Here is a 20,423-nt window from a genome sequence, read left to right as displayed (position 1 = left end):
AAAATAAAAAAAAAAATCTATCTGCAACGGTGTAGGATTTATTTAAAAAAAAATTAAGTACGAAATTCGATACCTTTGTTTAAACTTTTGGGCGCTACGGCTGCAAATTCAATAATAACGAATTGAATTTCTCTGGAAATAACCGTGGATAAACGGCCTTGCTAACGCGCATTACAAAATATTTCTAGCCACAACTGTTTCTTTTTTAACTGACTTCCAAAAAAGGAGGAGGTTCTCAATTCGACTGTATTTTTTTATGTATGTTACATCAGAACTTTTGACCGGGTAGACCGATTTCGACAAATCTTTTTTTAATCGAAAGGTGGTGTGTGTCAATTGATTCCATTTAAATTTATTTGCGATCTAACAACTACTTTTCGAGTTATATCTAATAATGCGTTTTTACTTGCCACTTTTTTCGTCGACCTACGTTGTATTATACCGCATAACTTTCTACTGGATGTACCGATTTTGATAATTCTTTTTTTGTTGGAAAGGGGATATCCCTAGTTTGGTACCATGATAAGGAAACCAGGATCTGATGATGGGATCCCAGAAAAATCGAGGGAAATCCGCAATAACTTTTTACTGGGTGTACCAATTTTGATAATTTTTAATTTAATCGAAAGCTGATGTGGTCACATGTAAGTTTTATCGAAATCTGATAACTATTTTTTGAGTAATCTTTGATAACGCGTAGTTACTTTACAATTTTTTCGTCGATCTACGTTGTATTTATTACTCGTCGATGTAATTGAAGTCGGTTTTTTTTCGTTTGCGAGCAAACACAATTATTTAAATACTTAAATATGAAAAATAGCAGCTCGTAGTTATAAAATAAAAAAAAATTAAAATTAAAGTAGCCTAAGTTACTCCTTATTAAATCAGCTACCTGCCAGTGAGTCTATCAACAACAGACAGACAGAAAGACAGACAAAAATTACAAAAAATGTTATTTTAATTTACGTATGTATTTGAACTATTTATGTATTTTTTAAGGGTGTTCCAGTGCCTGTTCTGTACGTAATTAAATAAATAAATCAAAATCAAATTTATAAACTTTTAATTAAACTTAATTCTTAAATAACATAATATTTACATAATTTAGGTACTCAAAGTAACAAATAACGATCACATAGACATTTTTTCGAAGATGCTCTCCCAGTGTGGAGTGATGTCCAGTTTATTTTGCAAGTCCCCCAGTGATATGAGGTTAGCTGACCGCGACGTGTCGTCTACAGCCGTCGACACCAATTCTTGGTGAAACGATGGTCTTATACCTGTAGACACCTGAAATAAAATTAGATCTTTGAGACTATCTCGATCTGTTTTTCCTTCAATAACATTAGAAGGTTTTTTTTAATTCCTAATTCGGGAAAGTGACGTCAATAACATTAGAAGGATTTTTTTTTTAATTTCTAATTCGGGAAACGCCATATTTTTGTCCTGAATATGTCGATTTTTCTATTTTTTTTTATAATTAAAAGCTATACAACAAAGAACATAAAGAAAATCTTTTCTAATTTAGCGATTATAGCGATATATTTAGCGATTTAGTTATATAGATGCAGAAATGTTCAGTATTAACTCTTATGCAACTGTTCATAATGCAGTCTATTGTTCGTCAACATCAGGACACCCCGTACGACCCTAGTGTGAGCAGCGGTAAGCGCGTATTTAGGAATGTTATTGTGCTTCTCAAGGTTCGCACTGCTCTGGCTAGAAGACAAAGCAATTATCTGTCCATTTATTTATACAATCGGGCTGATAAAATATTAAATTACTATACTCTATCCATGAAACAACTCAAAGCGATTGTTTTCAAGTGGCTGTCCTCACTGGACTACCCAGTCCACTGCTGAACATAGGCCTCCACAAGTTTACGCCAAAAATAACGTGAACTCATGTGTGTTGCCCATAGTCACCACGCTGGGCAGGCGGGTTGGTGACCGCAGGGCTGGCTTTGTCGCACCGAAGACGCTGCTGCCCGTCTTCGCCCTGTGTATTTCAAAGCCGGCAGTTGGATGGTTATCCCGCCATCGGTCGGCTTTTTAAGTTCCAATGTAGTAGTGGAACTGTGTTATCCCTTAGTCGCCTCTTACGACACCCACGGGAAGAGAGGGGGTAGCTATATTCTTTAGTACCGTAGCCACACAGTACTATGTTATGTTACTATTCTTTAATTTATGTGAATTTCGTGTACCTACGTAAAGTTAACACAATAAATCTTTTCAGAGAATGTTTCTTACAGAGAAAATTGTGTTTTGATTGATTGTGTCGTCTAAATTACAGGGAATATATATATCTATTGATTGTTATTTAGCGAACCACAAAAGTATATACAAAAGGTATTCTCTCACCTCGTACAAAGTGTCGCCGATGTACATCGTGACCTTCCCCGAGCGGTGCACCCGCATGGTTCCTATCCTGCCTTCCTGCAGGTCTTTCAGTCGACACCTGTTGTCCTGCTGCTAAATTATTAATAATATATTGCTTATATATTATACTTTATCGTACACCACAAGTACATTTTAAACATTAAACATATATTTAAGACAGTTACAGACTTTGAAGTACAATGGACAGATGGCTATTTAGCCATTTCTTCCAGACAACCCAAACTTACATAGTAACAAACGAGAACCATTTAATAAGGTCATGTATATTACGTTTCTAAGCTATATACAATAAATTATATAAAACAGTGTATGACCATATTCTATAATGTTCAAAAAAAAAAACGCCACTGTATAGTACTTACTGGATTGTCATCTGCCTCAGAGGTGGAAGGCTCATCGTGTTTCCTCCGAAAGTCGTCATCCCCACCGCGACCCGGTAGGATATCCGGTAGCTGCAATTGAAGTACTGAGTGAGCTAAAGTTTATGAAGACTGTGTATTGTAGGGAACAGCAGGAAATACGATTCAGCCTGCAACATCCCACTCCTGGGCAAAAGCCTCTTTCTCCATGTAGGATAAGAATTGGAGTTTAGTCCACCACGCTGCTTCGCTGCGGGTTGGCAGATATATTCCCTACTATGATTAACGATCACTATCGAGTGTACATGATAACGACCGGGACCGACGGCTTAACGTGCTCTCTTGGCTTGAACCCACAAGGACAGACAGACAGGAAATAAATGTTTGTTTAAAAACAAATATCCACTGCACAGGAAACATATAGCTTAAAATCTTATACAGCCGTATAGAAGATCATAGACACATATCCTGATCTGTGAATAAGGTAGCCAGAGCTGGGGATGGGCCGTGTTGCAATCGAATTGAATTGCTACTTATATTATGTAGTGAATATATATATATATATATATTTAATGTATGTTCGGGGATAACTTCGTCGTTTATAAACCGATTTTGATAATTTTTTTTTTGTTGGAAAGGAGGTACTATGATAAGAAAACCAGGTTCTGATGATGGAATCCCAGAGAAATCGATAGAAACTCTCAAAATCCGCATACCTTTTTACTGGGTGTACCGATTTTGATGATTTTTAATTTAATCGGAAGCCGAAGTTTATCATGTGGTCACATTTAAATTTTATCGAGATCTGATTACAACTTTTGGAGTAATCTTTGATAATGCGTATTTACTTAACTATTTTTTCGCCTACCTACATTGTATTACTTGTCGATGTAATTGAAGTCGGTTTTTTCGTTTGCCAGCAAACACAATTATTATAAGTAATAATCAAGATCCACATAGGCATTAAATCATCAAATAAATAAAGAAATGAACGTGGATCTACTGTTAAAATATATATAATCATAGATTAAACAAAAATTCAGTGTTACCTGTAGAAAGATTAATGTAGGTTTATCATTCTTCAACAATTCGGTCACATCGGTCTGTTTCACGAACATTTTCCCGATCGAAACAGGTTTCACGTCTTCGACGTCTTTAAAAAATTTGATATCAGAAATATTAATTTTGAAACAATTACACGTGAAAATAATAGCAAAGCGTTTCATTTAATTTATTTAGTTATATGTATAATAATGAGTCTACATTTTCTCTAAAACAACATTACTATCGAAATGGGATACCTAGATTCCTAGAAATAGCGTAAAAAGATCAGTTAAGTACATCAACAATGTTTATGCTTTACAAAAAAAAAACTTAAGACATCCGATTACAAAACGAATTAACAAATATTTCAAATAAAAAAAATTACCGTACATGAAAAAGCATCATATATTTTTTTAACTGAATAATGGCAACACTGTTATTTTACATGGGTATTCTTTTCATAATCGGAATTTACAAATCTATAATCAGCAAATATAATACATGAATAATAATGATTTACACTTTGCAAATAGAAATATCTGACATAAATAAACGAAAAGTGTGGCGAAAATAAAGACAATTTGTATCACAATCTACTGGATACGTTTATGCATCAGATATCTTTATCAGCAATTGGCAAAGTAGGCCAAAAATTTTGTGTCAGCTCCGACACGCGTCTGAAGGTTACTCCTTAAGATATTCGCGATAATTAAAAACGAAACGTTCTATTTATTGAATTAAATTATAATAAATTAAAAAAATAAAACTCTAAAATCGTAACAAAATTTGACACTTTCTATTCGTATCAGTACAGTAAATGCTAGTATACTGTTATATTCATAGGCGTTCCCACAGTTCCCCGTTGGGGCCAGTTGGGGCATTTGCCCAACCCAGACTCCACCAGAAGGAAATTTCAGATAAATTTAGCCAAAATTTCCGCAAGCTATTGTTGAAGTAGTTTAGACAGTAAAAGTAAACGAAAAGTTGTAGTAAAAAAAGCATTTTTAACCGCTTATCGAGTTTTAACATTTATTTATTTTGAACCACACTTAAAGAATTCTGGGTACGCTCATGATTATATCTATAAACAAACAGCTACAAGCGCTGTGAGGTCGGCGTCACAGTCACAGGCCATATACCGTATCTTAAAGAGTAAACTGCAGAAATATTACAAAATAGTCAAAGCAGTGAACGCTCCGAGTGACACAAGAGATCAGAACGGATATTCATATTATATAATTGAAGCACAATGTTTTCTCTAGCACCGTCATAGCCCGGGCGAAACATTTCGCTGGGCGTTCAGGAGATGCGATTGTTCAATATCATACAAAAGCCTCTTACAATCGCCATCACCCTTATCCCGATGATGATTATCATCACCACGATGATCATTGTCATCGTAATCACGCGGCTCCGCTTTTACGATCACCTCTTGCTTTATCACGCCTGGTTTCTTATCCGTATTTAACCAGCCTATAAAAAATATATCATCCTGATTCAAATAACTTGTTTACAACTAAAATACCTTTATCTTCTTTATTTTTTTATTATTTAACTTAATATAACAAAATAATTTTTAGTAATATTTCGGGTGGTAACAAAAAAATAGGGAATATTGGAAAAACATATTATTATTAACATCAAGAACAATATAGCCAGTTAATAATCGTTATTTTACGTATACTATATTACTTACTTAGATAAATAAAACTTACAGCCATATTTACTGCTATGTGGTTACGGCATTAAAGAATATAGCCACAACCTGTGTCATAAGAGGCGACTAAGGGATAACACAGTTCCGCTACCACCTTGGAACTTAAAAAGCCGACCGATGGCGGGATAACCATCCAACTGCTGGCTTTGAAATACACAGGCCGAAGACGGGCAGCAGCGTCTTGGTGCGACAAAGCCAGTACTGCGGTCACCGACCCGCCTGCCCAGCGTGGTGACTATGGGCAAAACACATGAGTTCACGCCATTTTTGCCGCGAACTTGTAAAGGCCTATATCCAGCAGTGGACTGCGATAAGCTGAAGTGATGATGATCTTGACATACATCATAACAAAAGGAAAAAAAAAACATTTAAACCGCAAAATGAGAGTGGAATTGACAGACTGCTACTAATAAATAACGGAATATTAAAAAATATTAACAAATTTATTTGAGATAATTGATTGTGTGTGGCTTTCCATATTGCGGAAAAACTTGCTTCCCGAGTAACTTTGTAGTTTTTCCATAAGACATAAAGAAATATTAGTGAACTTTGCATTTATTATATTTATTGTGTAATGTTTAAACAGTTCTACAAAAGTATTAATTTTAATATTTTATGCTAGGCTACATTTTTGAAAGGCTAAATTTGACTGTTGATTGTAGGTATTTAAGTTTATTTAAGCAAGTAATAGTAATTAAGAATACAGAAGAGTTACCATTCTATAATAAAAATCAATTCATTTTTTATCATTTTCAATTATGGCAAGTAAAGGATATTTTACGCTGATTACTAAAATCAAAGTTAACATTCGATGAGATGTAATGATATCATGATTTATGGTGAGATTGATTTATGGTGACACTGAATTATGGTGATAATAATTCGAGTTTACGCGCTAAGGTACAGCAGACAAATTTCTGAACACAAGGTTCGTATATTCAGCCCTTCTATTTTTCAATCACTCGTAACATTGGTACATGTATCCTGTATAGGAAATAAGCCATTAGTAAAATTAACTCAGTTAATTTTAAAAATATTGACAAAATTTATTTATTTGTAATATTCTTTTTAGTCCTTTGGCAGTGTGGCAGTTACATAACACTGAACCGGTTCGAAAATGAAATACATAATAAAATATACATGTATTGGCGCAAGTTATCGACATCACAAAGGATCCAGTGGCCCATCACTACTAGTGCGATATTAGACTCGAAGGCCTGTTTCTTCGAATACCAACGATAAAAAATTACTTAGCAAAAACAAGTTAAATTCTTAAGCGTTTCTTTAATCTACGAAATGGAAAGTGGGTCTTAATAGGGTCTATATGAGAGCGCTCCTCGGTGTAGAGCTATCGTCCAATCTGAACTTTGGGCAACACATCGAGTCCAAAGCAAAAACTGCAGCAAAAAAACTAGGTATTCTCTCTAAGGTCAGGCGATACTTCACTCCAGAACAGCTGCTTCAACTATACCAAGCACAAGTTCGGTCTTGTATGGAGTATTGCTGGCATCTTTGGGATGGATCCGCCAAATACCAACTGGCAACTTTGGACTCGGTGGAAAAACGAGCTAAGAGACTCATAGGTGACCCTACTCTGACAGACACCAAGTTGCAGAGTCTCGATCATCGGCGTAGGGTAGCTCGTCTGTCGGTGTTCTACAGAATATATTTCGGTGAGTGTGCGAAGGAATTACACGATCTAATTCCCCCAACAACCTTCCGCCATCGGGACACTAGGCGCGGTCGATCGTTCCATCCTTATGTCATCGATATGCCACCTACGCGCACAAAACGCTTTGGCTCTACTTTCCTGATGCGCACAGCTAAGGAATGGAACTCGTTGCCCGCGTCTGTGTTTCCCGAACGATACAATCTGGGTGCCTTCAAGGCCAGAGTGAATAGGCTGTTATTAGGCAGGCATGCTCCACCTTCGACCGCATCGTCACTTAACATCAGGTGAGATTGTGGTCAAATGCCTGCCTATTTGTCATAAAAAAAAAAAAAAAGTGTCGCTGATGGATTTTTTTACTATACAGAAACCAGTGTCTGTACAGCTAAGTTAGCGAAGCCCAGCAAGAAAACTAAAGCATTATCAAAGTACCCCAAGAGGATTTTGAGTAAAGGTACTTAATAGAAATAAGCCGAATTTCTCTGATATAGAAGCAACCTGAGTATTTATAAGTACATGTAAATATATTTACTTAAAGACTCGAAACACATTACACAAAAACATAAAATAGCTGAGCCGTTTAAATGAGAGATCTGACGAGTACTTTTTGAGTTATACCTACTAATGCGTATTTACTTGACTATTTTTTCGTCTACCAACGTTGTATTACTTGTCCAACATTAAAGTTAGTTTTTTTTTTTTTCGTTTGCCAGAAAAACCAGTTATAAATTGTAACGTTGTGCTGGGCTGTGCTGTTGCATTAACAATTATGTATGTATGTATGTTGTACACGGGCTATTTTCCGCAACTCGACGTCTTGATGCGCCTTTTTTGCGTGATCGGCTGGTGGGCACTATTCGTGCCAGCCAAGCTCCTTGAGGAAGCCTAGCAGACCCTTCACGTTGCCGACGACTTCCTGGAGCAACCTCGGTGTCCCAAGGTGTAGTGCCCTGTAGTTCGCCACACCACCGCATTCCAGCAGGATATGTGAGGCCGTTTCCTCTGCCTCCAGGCACGCTCTGCACAGGGGGCTGTCTGTAACACCTAGATTGTGTAAGTGCTTGTTAAGCAAGGCATGTCCCGTAAGCGCCCCGACCAGTAGTCGGAGCTGGGCTCTTCCATAACCGCGAAGTTTGCGGGACAATCCTGGGTTGATCGTCGGAAGAGCTTCCTTGGTCTGCCTGCAGGTAGTTAGGTTTGTCCAATATTCTTGGTGCATTACCTTGGTGTTGTGTCGCAGCTGGCTGCGCAGCCATCCGAATGGCAGAGGCAGAATGGGTTCGGGTCCGTGGACCCTCATCTCCGATCCATTCCTCGCCAGTCGGTCGGCCGCGTCATTGCCTCGCGATCCACTGCGTCCCTTTATCCATTGAAGGGTAATGGTGTTCGTTTCACTTACCTTCGTCAGAGCTCGATGGCACTCGTATATTAGCCCTGATGTCATAATGTCGCTCTGTAGGGCTTGCAGGACCGATCTGCTATCGGAAAGTATTCGGATTGGAAAACCCTGTACCTCTCTAGACTTGATCGCTGTTGCTGCCATTATGATTCCCATACATTCCGCCTGGAAGACGGTGTTGTGGATTCCTAATGGCGATGAGATGTGGATATTCAGGTCTTCTGAGTAGACCCCAGAACCTGTACCTGTTGATGTTTTCGACCCGTCTGTGAAGATTCTTAACTCCCTAGGGTTGAGGCCTTCACCTGGGTCTTCGTGTAATTGTATTCTGTATCTTTTGTCGAATACGTACTGTTTGGGTATCCTGTCGGTAACCGCTTCGACGAGCGGTTCCCTGTTTGCCAGTTCGCCAAGTATTCCTGTATGTGCTACCTTTACGTTCCTCCAAAGGTTTAGCTTCCTGAGTCTTACCGCAGCCGCTCCCGCCTCCTGTTGGATAAACAGGTGCAGCGGCGGCAGGTTCAGTAGGGCTTCCAGGGCGGCTGTCGGAGTAGTCCTCATGCAGCCCGTAGTCGCCATGCAAGCTAGCCTTTGAAGTCGTTGTAATTTTGCTTCACCGGTGATTAGTCTGGTTCTCGGCCACCAAACCACAGCACCGTAGCTGATAATTGGCCTGATGACGGACTGGTACAGCCACAGAGTGACTTTAGGGGATAGACCCCATTTCTTACCTATCATTATGCGGCACTGCCAGAAGGCTATTGTAGCCTTGTCAATTTTGCTGTTGAGATGCTTGCTCCAGTTCAGTTTGCTATCTAGAATAATTCCTAGATACTTTACCTCCGAGCTGAACTGTAGCTCCGTACCGAACAGTCTAGGGGGTTTGTAGCTCCCCAATTGCCGTTTGTTAGTGAACATTACCTGTTCCGTCTTTCCAGGATTGACGGTGAGTTCGTTATCTATGCACCATCTCTCCACAATTCGTAGCGCCTGCTGTGTGACACTGCACACGGTACTGCTGACTCTGCCGCTGATTAGAATCGCGATATCATCAGCGTACCCGATCGTGAAGTAGTTGTGCTGGTTCAGTCTGGTTATAAGGTCGTTTACCACTAGGTTCCACAGTAGTGGGGAAAGCACCCCTCCTTGTGGACATCCTCTGGCTACCAGTGCATGTTGTGCCTCAGTTGATGTAAGTTTGATGACTCTTTTTCTGAGCATGTTACCTATCCAGTCAATCATCATCGGGTGTACCCCGTGCTTAACTAGGGCCGACGAGATGCTGTTGAAGTTAGTCTTGTCAAAGGCTCCTTCTATGTCGATGAAGGTGCCAAGACACATAGCCTTGTTTTCAATGGCCTCTTCTATTTTACTGACCACTGCATGTAGAGCTGACTCTGTTGATTTACCTTGGCTGTACGCGTGTTGGTTTGGATGTAGGCGTACTGTAGCTAGGGCGTTTTCTCTCAGATCCCGTTCGCACAACCTTTCCAGAGTCTTCAGTAGAAAAGATGTAAGACTTATAGGTCTGTGGGATTTGGGTTCAGAGTAGTCACTTTTTCCCGGTTTGGGGATGAAGATTACCTTTACCTCCCTCCACTGCCTCGGCACGTAGCTGTGAGCTAAACAGGCCGCCAAAACAGTGGTAAGCCTCGGGATCAGTCGGTTACTTCCCCACTTTAGAAGTGCCGGGAAGACCCCGTCCAACCCTGGGGATTTGAAGGAGTCAAAGCTGTTGATAGCCCATCTGACTTTTGATGGGCTTACTCCATTAACAATTAACAATATAAATGTAAATGGGTTTGCTTAGGGAATTTAAACCTAGCATATAGACTCAGCGCGGGTATCCTAGTGGTAGTAATACTGATCCCAAGATGTAAATCGTAGGGCTAGGGTACCCATATAGACTACAATGGACCCCCATTTATACTAAGACTAAATACTGCTGTCAACTTCAATATTTTTAACATCTACTACCTAAATTTATGCTGTACTAGCTGTGCCCGCGGCTTCGCCCGCGTTGAAATCAGTTTGTCACAAAGTTTTCCCGGCAAACTTCCAGTGAAACTCTCATCAAAATCGGCTTAGCCGTTCCGTAAACCTTCCTCTTGAAGCCCTCTCTCCATTGGTAAAACCGCATGAAAATCCGTTCAGTAGATTTTGAGGGAATCGATCACATACGCTTCTGGGGACTTTGTTTTATAATACACTAACTGTTGCCCGCGACTACGTCCGCGTGGTTATAAAGATATGCATTACTATTAAGCTGCTTAACGCAAATTATTTTTTTATTTCAGTCACTTGAAATGTTTATCACTCTGAGTAACTTTTTCAAACGCACAATTTAGTATAATTTAATAGTTATTTTTATAAAACCTCTCTATACACCACATTTTTGGTTTTATTTTCAGGCTGCAGTATAAATAGCCTTTCAGGCGAACTTATAGCTGCTGTATATGTTTATTATGTTACAAACTATCAACCCCAATTAAACCCCCTTAGCGGTGGAATATCACAAAATCCGTTCTTAGCGGAAGTCTACTAACTATAATCTACCTCCCTGCCAAATTTCATCTTTGTCCATCCTGGATGGATGGGACCATCCAGCGGTTTTTGAGTTCTCGTGATGAGTGAGTCAGTGACCTTTCTCTTTTATATATATATAGATTACGATGTATTAGTTGGACACTTCCTCACCATCTATAGAGCATACATTTTAAATTTCAAATCTCTTACCTGAATAACATAGCACTTTCATACAAACTCGCAACCCCCGTTTTACCCGCTTGGGGGTCGAGTTTCGTAAAATCCGTTCTCAGTGGATGTTTACGCCCTATGAGGAACATATTTGCCAAATTTCAAGTTAATAGCTGTTATAGTTTCGGAGATTTCGTGATAAGTGAGTCTACCATCCTTCGTTTTAACCCCAAAAGGGAGTTGATTTCTAAAGTTACATTATTTGGATACATTCTCACCATCTATAAAGTATAGATTTTAAATTTCAAGTCTCTTCCTTCAAAAACATAGGACGTTCATACAAAGTTCTAACCCCCGTTTTACCCCCTTAGGGGTCGAATGTCGTAAAATCCGTTCTCAACGGATGTTTAAGCCCTATAAGAAACATATCTGCAAAATTTCAAGTTTGTATCTGTTATAGTTTCGGAGATTTCGTGATTAGTGAGTCAACCTACCATACCCCATTTTAACCCCAAAAGGGAGTTGATTTCTAAAGATACATTATTTGGGCACCTTCTCACCATCTATATACCATACATTTTAAATTTCAAGTCTCTTATTTCAAAAACATAACACTTTCATACAAACTTCCAACTCCCGTTTAACCCCCTTAGAAGTCGAGTTTCATAAAATCCCTTCTTAATAAATGTCAACACTTTATAAGGAACCTACCTGCCAAATCTCAAGTTTTTAACTGTTATAGTTTCGTAGATTTCGTGATGAGTGAGTCAACCTACCATACCCCGTTTTAACCCCAAAAGGGAGTTGATTTCTAAAGATAAGTTATTTGAACACCTCCTCACTATCTTTAGAGCACACGTTTTAAATTTCAAGTCTCTGACTTCAAAAACATAGGACTTTCATATAAACTTCCAACCCCCGTTTTACCCCTTTAGGGGTCGATTTCCGTAAAGTCCGTTCTTAACGGATGTTTACGTCTTATAAGGAGCCTATCTGCCAAATTTCAAGTTTGTGGCTATTATAGTTTCGGAGATTTCGTGATGAGTGAGTCAACTTACCATCCCCCGTTTTAACCCCAAAAAGGGAGTTGATTTCTAAAGATACATTATTTACACACCTTCTCACCATCTAAAGAGCGAAGATTTTAAATTTCAAGCCTCTTATTTCAAAAACATAGGACTTTCATACAAACTTGCAACCCCCGTTTTACCCCTTTAGGGGTTGAATTTCGTAAAACCCGTTCTTAGCGAATGTCTACGCCCTATAAGGAGCCTTCCTGCCAAATTTCAAGTTTGTAGGTGTTATAGTTTCGGAGATTTCGTGATGAGTGAGTCAACCTACCATCCCCCATTTCAACCCCAAAAGTGAGTTGTTTTCTTAAGATACATTATTTGGACACCTTTTCACCATCTAAAGAGCGTCCATTTTAAATTTCAAGTCTCTTACTTCAAAAACATAGGACTTTCATACAAACTTGCAACCCCCGTTTTACCCCCTTAGGGGTCGAGTTTCGTAAAATCCGTTCTTAGCGGATGTCTACGTCCTATAAGGAGCCTACTTGCCAAATTTCAAATTATTAGGTGTTATAGTTTCGGAGATTTCGTGATGAGTGAGTGACCTTTCGCTTTTATATATATTATAGATTATAGATTAAATAAACTAAATAATACTATTTAATACTCTTAAACTAGCTTATTGAGTGAACAACATAGTGCTGCAGTTGTTTACTCTGTGTGTAAGGATCTTTGTGTCGCTACCTACTACTGACTAAAAGATTATTATGAGAGGTGAAAGAGTGTATGTGATGTGATGTATGCAATGTGATGTATGGATATGATGTATGTGATGTGATGTATGTATAGAATGGAAGTGTAGTAAGTTTAGTTGTTATGCATAGTTGGTGTGTAGGACTGCAATTAAGTATTTTATCTTGCAGTGAGTTTAGTAGTTAGTTCAGTCGGATTTTGCTCTAGTAGGCAAAATCCTACGCTTTTTGGCGGGGTACTGTAACGTTGTGCTGGAACGTTACTCTAATAAATAAGATCTTGTAGTAAAAGTTAAGTTTTTTTCACTTTATTTTTATCATGCTTCTACTTGTGGCGCCATCTATCGGCATGTTTCAACACTTCGTGACTATTGGTGTTTCATATCGACGTTTTTCTCTAACGGACTTGATAGATGCCGCTGATGTTTTTTGGTAATTATTGATCTTTCTTTAATAAAATCAATTTAATTGTAATTAGAAATTCTAAATTTAATATTCCTGTCTACTCCTTAAATTATAAAATAATTTAATATCTAAATTTAAACTTAATAATTTATAAAAATACAGACTATGCTTAACGCATAGACTTTTGCTTGTCAATATTCCCTTGCTCGCGTGTCTTTGCTTCTCTTTTTCTTTGCACTTCGTTGCCGCCGAACCTCGAGACCTAACCTCGACCCTAACTCGGCTTAAATCCCGCTGGGGTAAGTTCTCATGATATCTATTATAATTACATATTGCTGGTGTTCTTAACTTAACGAGAAAATTGTAATTATTTATTATTTTGCTAATTGTGACACTGGTTTCTGAATTATTCTTTTCCTGACTCGGAACTTTCTTCGTTCCAGGATTTTTACTTTAAGATTTATATCTTTAATTATACTTTGCTACAAATCGAGTCACTGCCCTCGATTAATAACGGGCTGACTGATTACCGGCATTTACACCGGTGGAGATCTCCGCCGGTCATCGGACGAAGACGGAACTGAAGACCATCATCGCCGGGAATTAGTCAGGCCAGTGTCCTTCCATATTACTTTCTAAGGTACGTTGTCGCGGCGTGGGCCAGCTAAGGAAATAAAGGCTGAAAATCAGGTGCCTAACGCGCCTGATTCCGAACCTACCCCCTATTTTCTGACCGCGTGCTAATAAAATTCATAACTTTAAAATAAGTCTATTATTCTATTTCTACAACTACTCAATCTACAAAGCGCGGCAAAATCAATAAAAATATATAAAGATGAGTCCCTATATCTCTTGGTCACACACACCACACATGGCACATACTTTAAAAACGACTACTGATTTCCTTTTTTTTAAAGTTTTTTAGTACATTGCAGAAAGTGCTTACGTAATTAAAACTTATGGAAATTCGGCATAAAATTGAAAAACTACAAGAAAAGCTAACGACTACTTTAAACTTCGCGCGCACGATGACAGCTCTTGCGTTTGACATTTCGCGCCGTAAAAAATATAGCCGATGTCATTTTTATTTGTATAGAAAAATTCATAATAGATACATTTATTCTAGTTCCAATTGAATATTCAAAGTTAAGACAGGACGATATTTATCGAGTCAGCCAGTAAAAAAAATAATAATAATTGAGATACTTACTTCCATTGGGTGGGAGTTTGATGGGTGCCTCTTCATCAGAGAAAGTTTCGCACTCGGCTTCGTACCATTCTTCTCCGTACGCCTCTCTGATCTTCTGCTCTTCGTCGTCATAGTCGATCTGGATTTAAAAAAAAAAAATGTTAAATCCAAGCAGTTTTTTTTTAATTTATATTCTGTTTTGCTGTCACTAAGGTTTTTTTTCAGTGTGAGCTTTTTTAAATACTACAAAGGTGGCAAACAAGATGGTAAGTTACCGCAGTTTATAGATGCCTGCAACATCAAAAACACAGGAACAAAACACTGCTTGAGAGTAGTATTATTTGGCTGTGATCTTCTGTAAAGTTGTCACTTCGAAGATTCCGCAATGCTTGAAGACAAAAGTCTTCGAGCAATGCGTCCTGCCTGTGTTAACATACGGAGCCGAGACGTGAACACTGACGAAGGGACTGGTCCACAAATTTAAAGTCGCTCAACGTGCAATGAAACGGGCTATGCTTGGAGTTTGTCTCAAAGATAGGATTAGAAATGAGACTATTAGCAAGAGGACGAAAGTAACCGACACAGCTCACAGAATTAGCAAGTTGAAGTGGCAGTGGGCTGGTTATCTTTGACGCAGGACCGATGCCGTTGGAGCAGACGGGTTCTAGAGCAGAGACCGCATCTTGGCAAACGCAGTGTAGGACGTCTTCCGGCCCGCTGGACCGACGATCTACGTAAGATTGCCGGTGTAGGCTGGATGAGGATTGCGGAAAACTGGCATGTCTGGCGCGAACTTAGGGAGGGCTGTGTCCAGCAGTGGACTGCAACAGGCTGAACTGACCGAGTTCTATAAAGTATTTCTTACTGTACCACCCAAAAATACCGCCTATAAATTGTTAAAAGAGGAAGCTAATATTTTTTGTAATTTTTGTAACTTACTTTTCACTTACAGTTGACTCTTGACTGACCCTTTAGTAAGGTATCCAATGTGCACTTTTATGTACTTCAATAAAGTGTACAATCATTCTTTATATACATTATTACTTAAAAGAAAACAAGTAAAAACCCAAGAACATTTCTTTTAAAAATAACATTAAAAAAAAAAAAACACTAAAAATATCTAAAAATTAACTTTGTTCCAAAATTTATTTTTTTATTGAAGTGGCGTTCTTTAGGCGCATGAGGGTAAAATTTTTACGGATGAAACGCCAACGTTTTTATCAGACTTAAAATTTAGTTTTCCAAAGACGCACGCACTTTTTTTTTTTAATACAATATCACTACGACTATGTTGGTAGGTTACACTATTAACACTTATAACACTTACTTGTGAACACTATTTAGCAAATATATACAAAACTAACCTTTACAATATTTTCCATTTTGATAGTAGGTTTCTGTAGTGCCTGAGCCGGCTCGGAGTCCCTACCATATGATACCCTGCTGTGATGATGCCTTTCCACACTACCGAGACCTATAAAAAAAAAAAAAAACTATATAGCGTCAATTTGTACATAAAATTCTCGTGTTACAATGTTAGTTACAATACTCCTCCGAAGTGGCTGGACCGATTTTTATGAAATCTTGTGTACATATCGGGTAGGTCTGAGAATCTGCCAACATCTTTTTTTCATACCCCTAAGTTATAAGAGGGGGGGGGATTAAGGGGTTAATAATATATATGGCAAAACAACGTTTGCGCCTTGCAAGGGCAGGTTATAAATACATATTTTCTGATTTACTATTTAGTAACAATGTATTATATGTATTATAACTACAGAAATCAGTGACGAAATACTTAAAATGGCTGATATTATTATTTAAGCGACTAACAAAATTATTCTTATTAATAAAAAGACTAAATTTAAGTACTAGGACATTAATGACTGCTCTGGTGTAATGGTGCGTGTCACGGGCGCCTAAACACCGACGGTGGCGGGTTCAATTCCCGCTTGGGATGGATATTTGTATTAGTACAAATCAAGCCCCACCATGTATCGGAGAGCACGTTAAGCTGTCGCTCCCGGTTGTTATTATGTACACCTGATAACGATCGTTACTCATAGTAGGGAATATACCCGCCAACCCGCATTGGAGCAGCGTGGTGGATTAAGATCCAACCCTTCTCCTTAATGGAGAAAAGCTCTATGCCATGGGATGTTACAGGTTAAATTGATCGATCGGTATGTTAATTATTAATGGTAGTAGACCAATTTTAAATTATATATACGCTTTAGCCTGTCATATCCCACTGCTGGGCATAGGCCTCTTTCCGCATCTAGAAGGATCAGAGCTTAATCCACCAAGCTGCTCCAATGCGGGTTTGTGGATATATATAAAGAGGAGGGAGGAATCTTCCCGTGACCATGGTTGTTGTAAAGTAACCAAAACGTCGGGATTGTAAGAAACCTAATAAACTGATCGGTCCTGCAAGCCCTACAGAGCGACATTATGACATCAGGGCTAATATACGAGTGCCATCGAGCTCTGACGAAGGTAAGTGAAACGAACACCATTACCCTTCAATGGATAAAGGGACACAGTGGATCGCGAGGCAATGACGCGGCCGACCGACTGGCGAGGAATGGATCGGAGATGAGGGTCCACGGACCCGAACCCATTCTGCCTCTGCCATTCGGATGGCTGCGCAGCCAGCTGCGACACAACACCAAGGTAATGCACCAAGAATATTGGACAAACCTAACTACCTGCAGGCAGACCAAGGAAGCTCTTCCGACGATCAACCCAGGATTGTCCCGCAAACTTCGCGGTTATGGAAGAGCCCAGCTCCGACTACTGGTCGGGGCGCTTACGGGACATGCCTTGCTTAACAAGCACTTACACAATCTAGGTGTTACAGACAGCCCCCTGTGCAGAGCGTGCCTGGAGGCAGAGGAAACGGCCTCACATATCCTGCTGGAATGCGGTGGTGTGGCGAACTACAGGGCACTACACCTCGGGACACCGAGGTTGCTCCAGGAAGTCGTCGGCAACGTGAAGGGTCTGCTAGGCTTCCTCAAGGAGCTTGGCTGGCACGAATAGTGCCCACCAGCCGATCACGCAAAAAAGGCGCATCAAGACGTCGAGTTGCGGAAAATAGCCCGTGTATTAACAACAACAACAACAACAACCTAATAAACTGCGATAAAATCGGAATAAAGTTGTTTCACTATAATGAGTTAAATCCCCACATACATATGCGTGACTCATTTTTTAAATTTTAAATTACCTATGTATAAAAACAAAGTACCTTCTGAAAATACTCCAGTTGATCGGATAACCTTGGGGCCATTTTTGAGATTTTTATCACTCTTACGGTCCTTCTTATTTTTTTCCTCCTTCTTGACAACTTTACTATTTGATGGAGTGACACTGAAAAATAATTATATGTCAACTCATGTATGTTGCTCACTATGCTGGGCAGGCGGGTTGGTGACCGCAGGGCTGGCTTTGACGCAACGTAGACGCTGCTGCTCATCTTCGGCCTGTGTATTTCAAAGCCAGCAATTGGATGGCTATCCCGTCATCGGTCAGCTTTTTAAATTCCATGGTACTAGAGGAACTGTGTTATCCCTTAGTCGCCGCTTATGACACCCACAGAAAGAGAGGGTGTGGCTATAATCTTTGCTGCCGTAACCACGCAGCTAAGTTTACTAATGAACTTAAACTACTGCTTGTATATAAAATGCAATACATATTACATAATTATTGTTTTTGTTAATCTTAAAAAAAATATGTACAGTAATAAATGAATTCAATGGAATCTACGAATAGTATATAAATAGTTGGAGATCCAAAATAAAACACAGGCAGCTTATCCTAAAATTATCACAGTTTCAGAAACTATGCGCCCTTGTTAATCTCAAAATTACCTCAGTTTGAAATAAATTTAAATATAAAAAATAAAATTCTACATTACATAAAATTGATCATTACTAACCTATTTTGTTTTTTCCTTGCCACGTTTAAGTTAGGTGTAAAAACTTTTTTGTTAGGCTTCAGTCCGCCGAGTGAGAGATCTCGTGGTGGTTTAAAGGAAGCCAATCTCAGAAGAGGATCAACTGGGACATTTGTATTGAATTTATCTTCTGAGTTAGACATTATTGTACACTTACTATTTTATTACTAAAGATTTTATTTACTAATAAAATATACTATTATTTAATTAAATTATAAAACCTTATTTATTGATTCACTCAGATGATTTCATTAATGTCTCTCTGTTTCATTAATGTGTATGATAATGTAAAACACGAAGGAGACAAATCGGTGGGCTTGAGATTAGAACTTTGATAAAATTTTTGAAGACCATAGAACTTAAAAGTTCTTTTTCCAGATTACTCTAAACCTAGAATAACAAAAACATACGTGTTATTTTTCATTTCATTTAGAAATCAAACAAAATAATCAGCTATATAATATTACAATATTCATAAAATACATATGTAATTAAATTTATTAAAATAAAATTTACATAAAATAGGGCAAAAAAACTTAAGTTAATAGATGGTGATCACATTCAAAGTTTGATATCACCTTCACAAACAATACAGACAACTGTGAATCATCGGTAAATGATATTCAATAACAAATTCAGGACTTTAGTTGGGTAAACTTACAATCAGAGGACCATGAAGATCTGTAGATCGATCTAAGTCCACTTAAAAAAATTGATAAATAATTTAAAATAAAATAATTTAATAGAAACAATTAGAGCACTTATCTAGGCTTACGAGATATTCCAATAAATGAGTTAAAAAATATATGAATTATAAAACTAAATTATAATTATAAAAAAAAAACACAACACTTTCTAGCACGTGTGAGTAGCTAAGTGATACAAACACCAGGTTTATAAAGTGTGTATGTATAATAAGTTAACAGGACTCTGACAAAGAGTAAGTATATATCCCTACTCAAGTAGAAAAAAATTAAATCAAATAGTACTTACTAATATTACCCGTAGAATATTTTTGATTCGAAATACTCCTCTGTTACTCCTCTAAAGTCCTCTGTCAAGGTGTCATCTGTTTTTGATTTTTGATCTGTTTGATGTTTGTAAAATTAAAATTTATAAACCCAACAGATTATACAGAATTGATACACGACTTTGACATTGTCTTAACTCATAATTGCAGTTTTGCACTTTTGCACTTCGTTTTGAATAAGGCTCAAATATGTTGAGGTAAAATATTTAATTTTGGTCCTAATACTTTAATTATCTTTATGTATCTTGTAAAAAAAAATATAACATAAAAATTAATTTTTTCCTTACTATCACATTTTAGCGTAGAATCACATTAAATACATTTGCACTATACCATTAGTACATATTTAAGATTAAAAAGAATAATATATATAAATATTCAAATTAATTATAAATCTTTCTAAAAAAATTTTGTTATTTCTTTGGAAGAGAAGTAGCACCGGGCTTGATGTTGTGTGAGTCGGCCAAATGAAACTCGTACATAAATAATATTAAGTTAGTTTAATTATTAAGAACTTAAAATATTAACAGACGTGTTGTACTTTCTTCCATTCGTTTCTCTCTGACGCAGATTAACAAACCATATCAATCCATGACATTTGACAGATAAAAACCGTTCCTTACACTACCGTTTTATATCCAGTGCGTGTACACGCCACATTTCTATTTGAAATTTTGAAGTAAAATCTAAACTTACTATAAAATTTTTATTTCGCTTTGACAGTATTGTAAATTTGTAACACTAAATTTAAAATCAAATTTGACAATTATTTGAACTTTGAAAACATTAAGT

General features: G+C 37.8%; 1 protein-coding gene across 2 annotated transcripts; it reads right to left on the bottom strand.

Annotated features, from left to right (window-relative positions):
• Nucleotides 1-1,046: 1,046 nt before the first annotated feature.
• LOC123663870 (DNA-directed RNA polymerase III subunit RPC4) lies at nucleotides 1,047-18,881 on the bottom strand. 2 transcript variants are annotated; one of them, XM_045598515.1, is made up of 8 exons: nucleotides 18,584-18,881; nucleotides 17,894-18,015; nucleotides 16,008-16,117; nucleotides 14,665-14,782; nucleotides 3,808-3,911; nucleotides 2,762-2,851; nucleotides 2,361-2,471; nucleotides 1,047-1,290 (listed from the first exon to the last, which is right to left on the bottom strand). In XM_045598515.1, exons 1-8 carry the CDS (start codon nucleotides 18,742-18,744, stop codon nucleotides 1,132-1,134), a joined length of 975 nt encoding a protein of 324 aa, XP_045454471.1. In that variant the 5' UTR covers nucleotides 18,745-18,881; the 3' UTR covers nucleotides 1,047-1,131. The 2 variants fall into 2 exon arrangements, with proteins under 2 accessions (XP_045454471.1, XP_045454473.1); XM_045598517.1 differs by having other exon boundaries at nucleotides 3,808-3,908; nucleotides 18,584-18,879.
• Between the last annotated feature and the right edge of the window lie 1,542 nt (nucleotides 18,882-20,423).

Source organism: Melitaea cinxia, chromosome 21 (genome assembly GCF_905220565.1).
Source record: "Melitaea cinxia chromosome 21, ilMelCinx1.1, whole genome shotgun sequence".
NCBI classification, from domain to species: domain Eukaryota; kingdom Metazoa; phylum Arthropoda; class Insecta; order Lepidoptera; family Nymphalidae; genus Melitaea; species Melitaea cinxia.
The sequence above is the reverse complement of the archived record's forward strand: the minus strand, read 5'-3'. Positions and strand labels throughout refer to the sequence as shown.

What these genes read in the sequence shown, in the direction of transcription:
- LOC123663870 (XM_045598515.1), bottom strand. Translation starts at nt 18,744, where the DNA reads ATGTCTAACTCAGAAGATAAATTCAATACAAATGTCCCAGTTGATCCT. An exon ending in CTGAGGCAGATGACAATCCA is followed by an intron (nt 2,472 to 2,761) that starts GTAAGTACTATA and finishes TTAATAATTTAG; the next exon opens with CAGCAGGACAACAGGTGTCG. An exon ending in TCGGCGACACTTTGTACGAG is followed by an intron (nt 1,291 to 2,360) that starts GTGAGAGAATAC and finishes ATTTTATTTCAG; the next exon opens with GTGTCTACAGGTATAAGACC.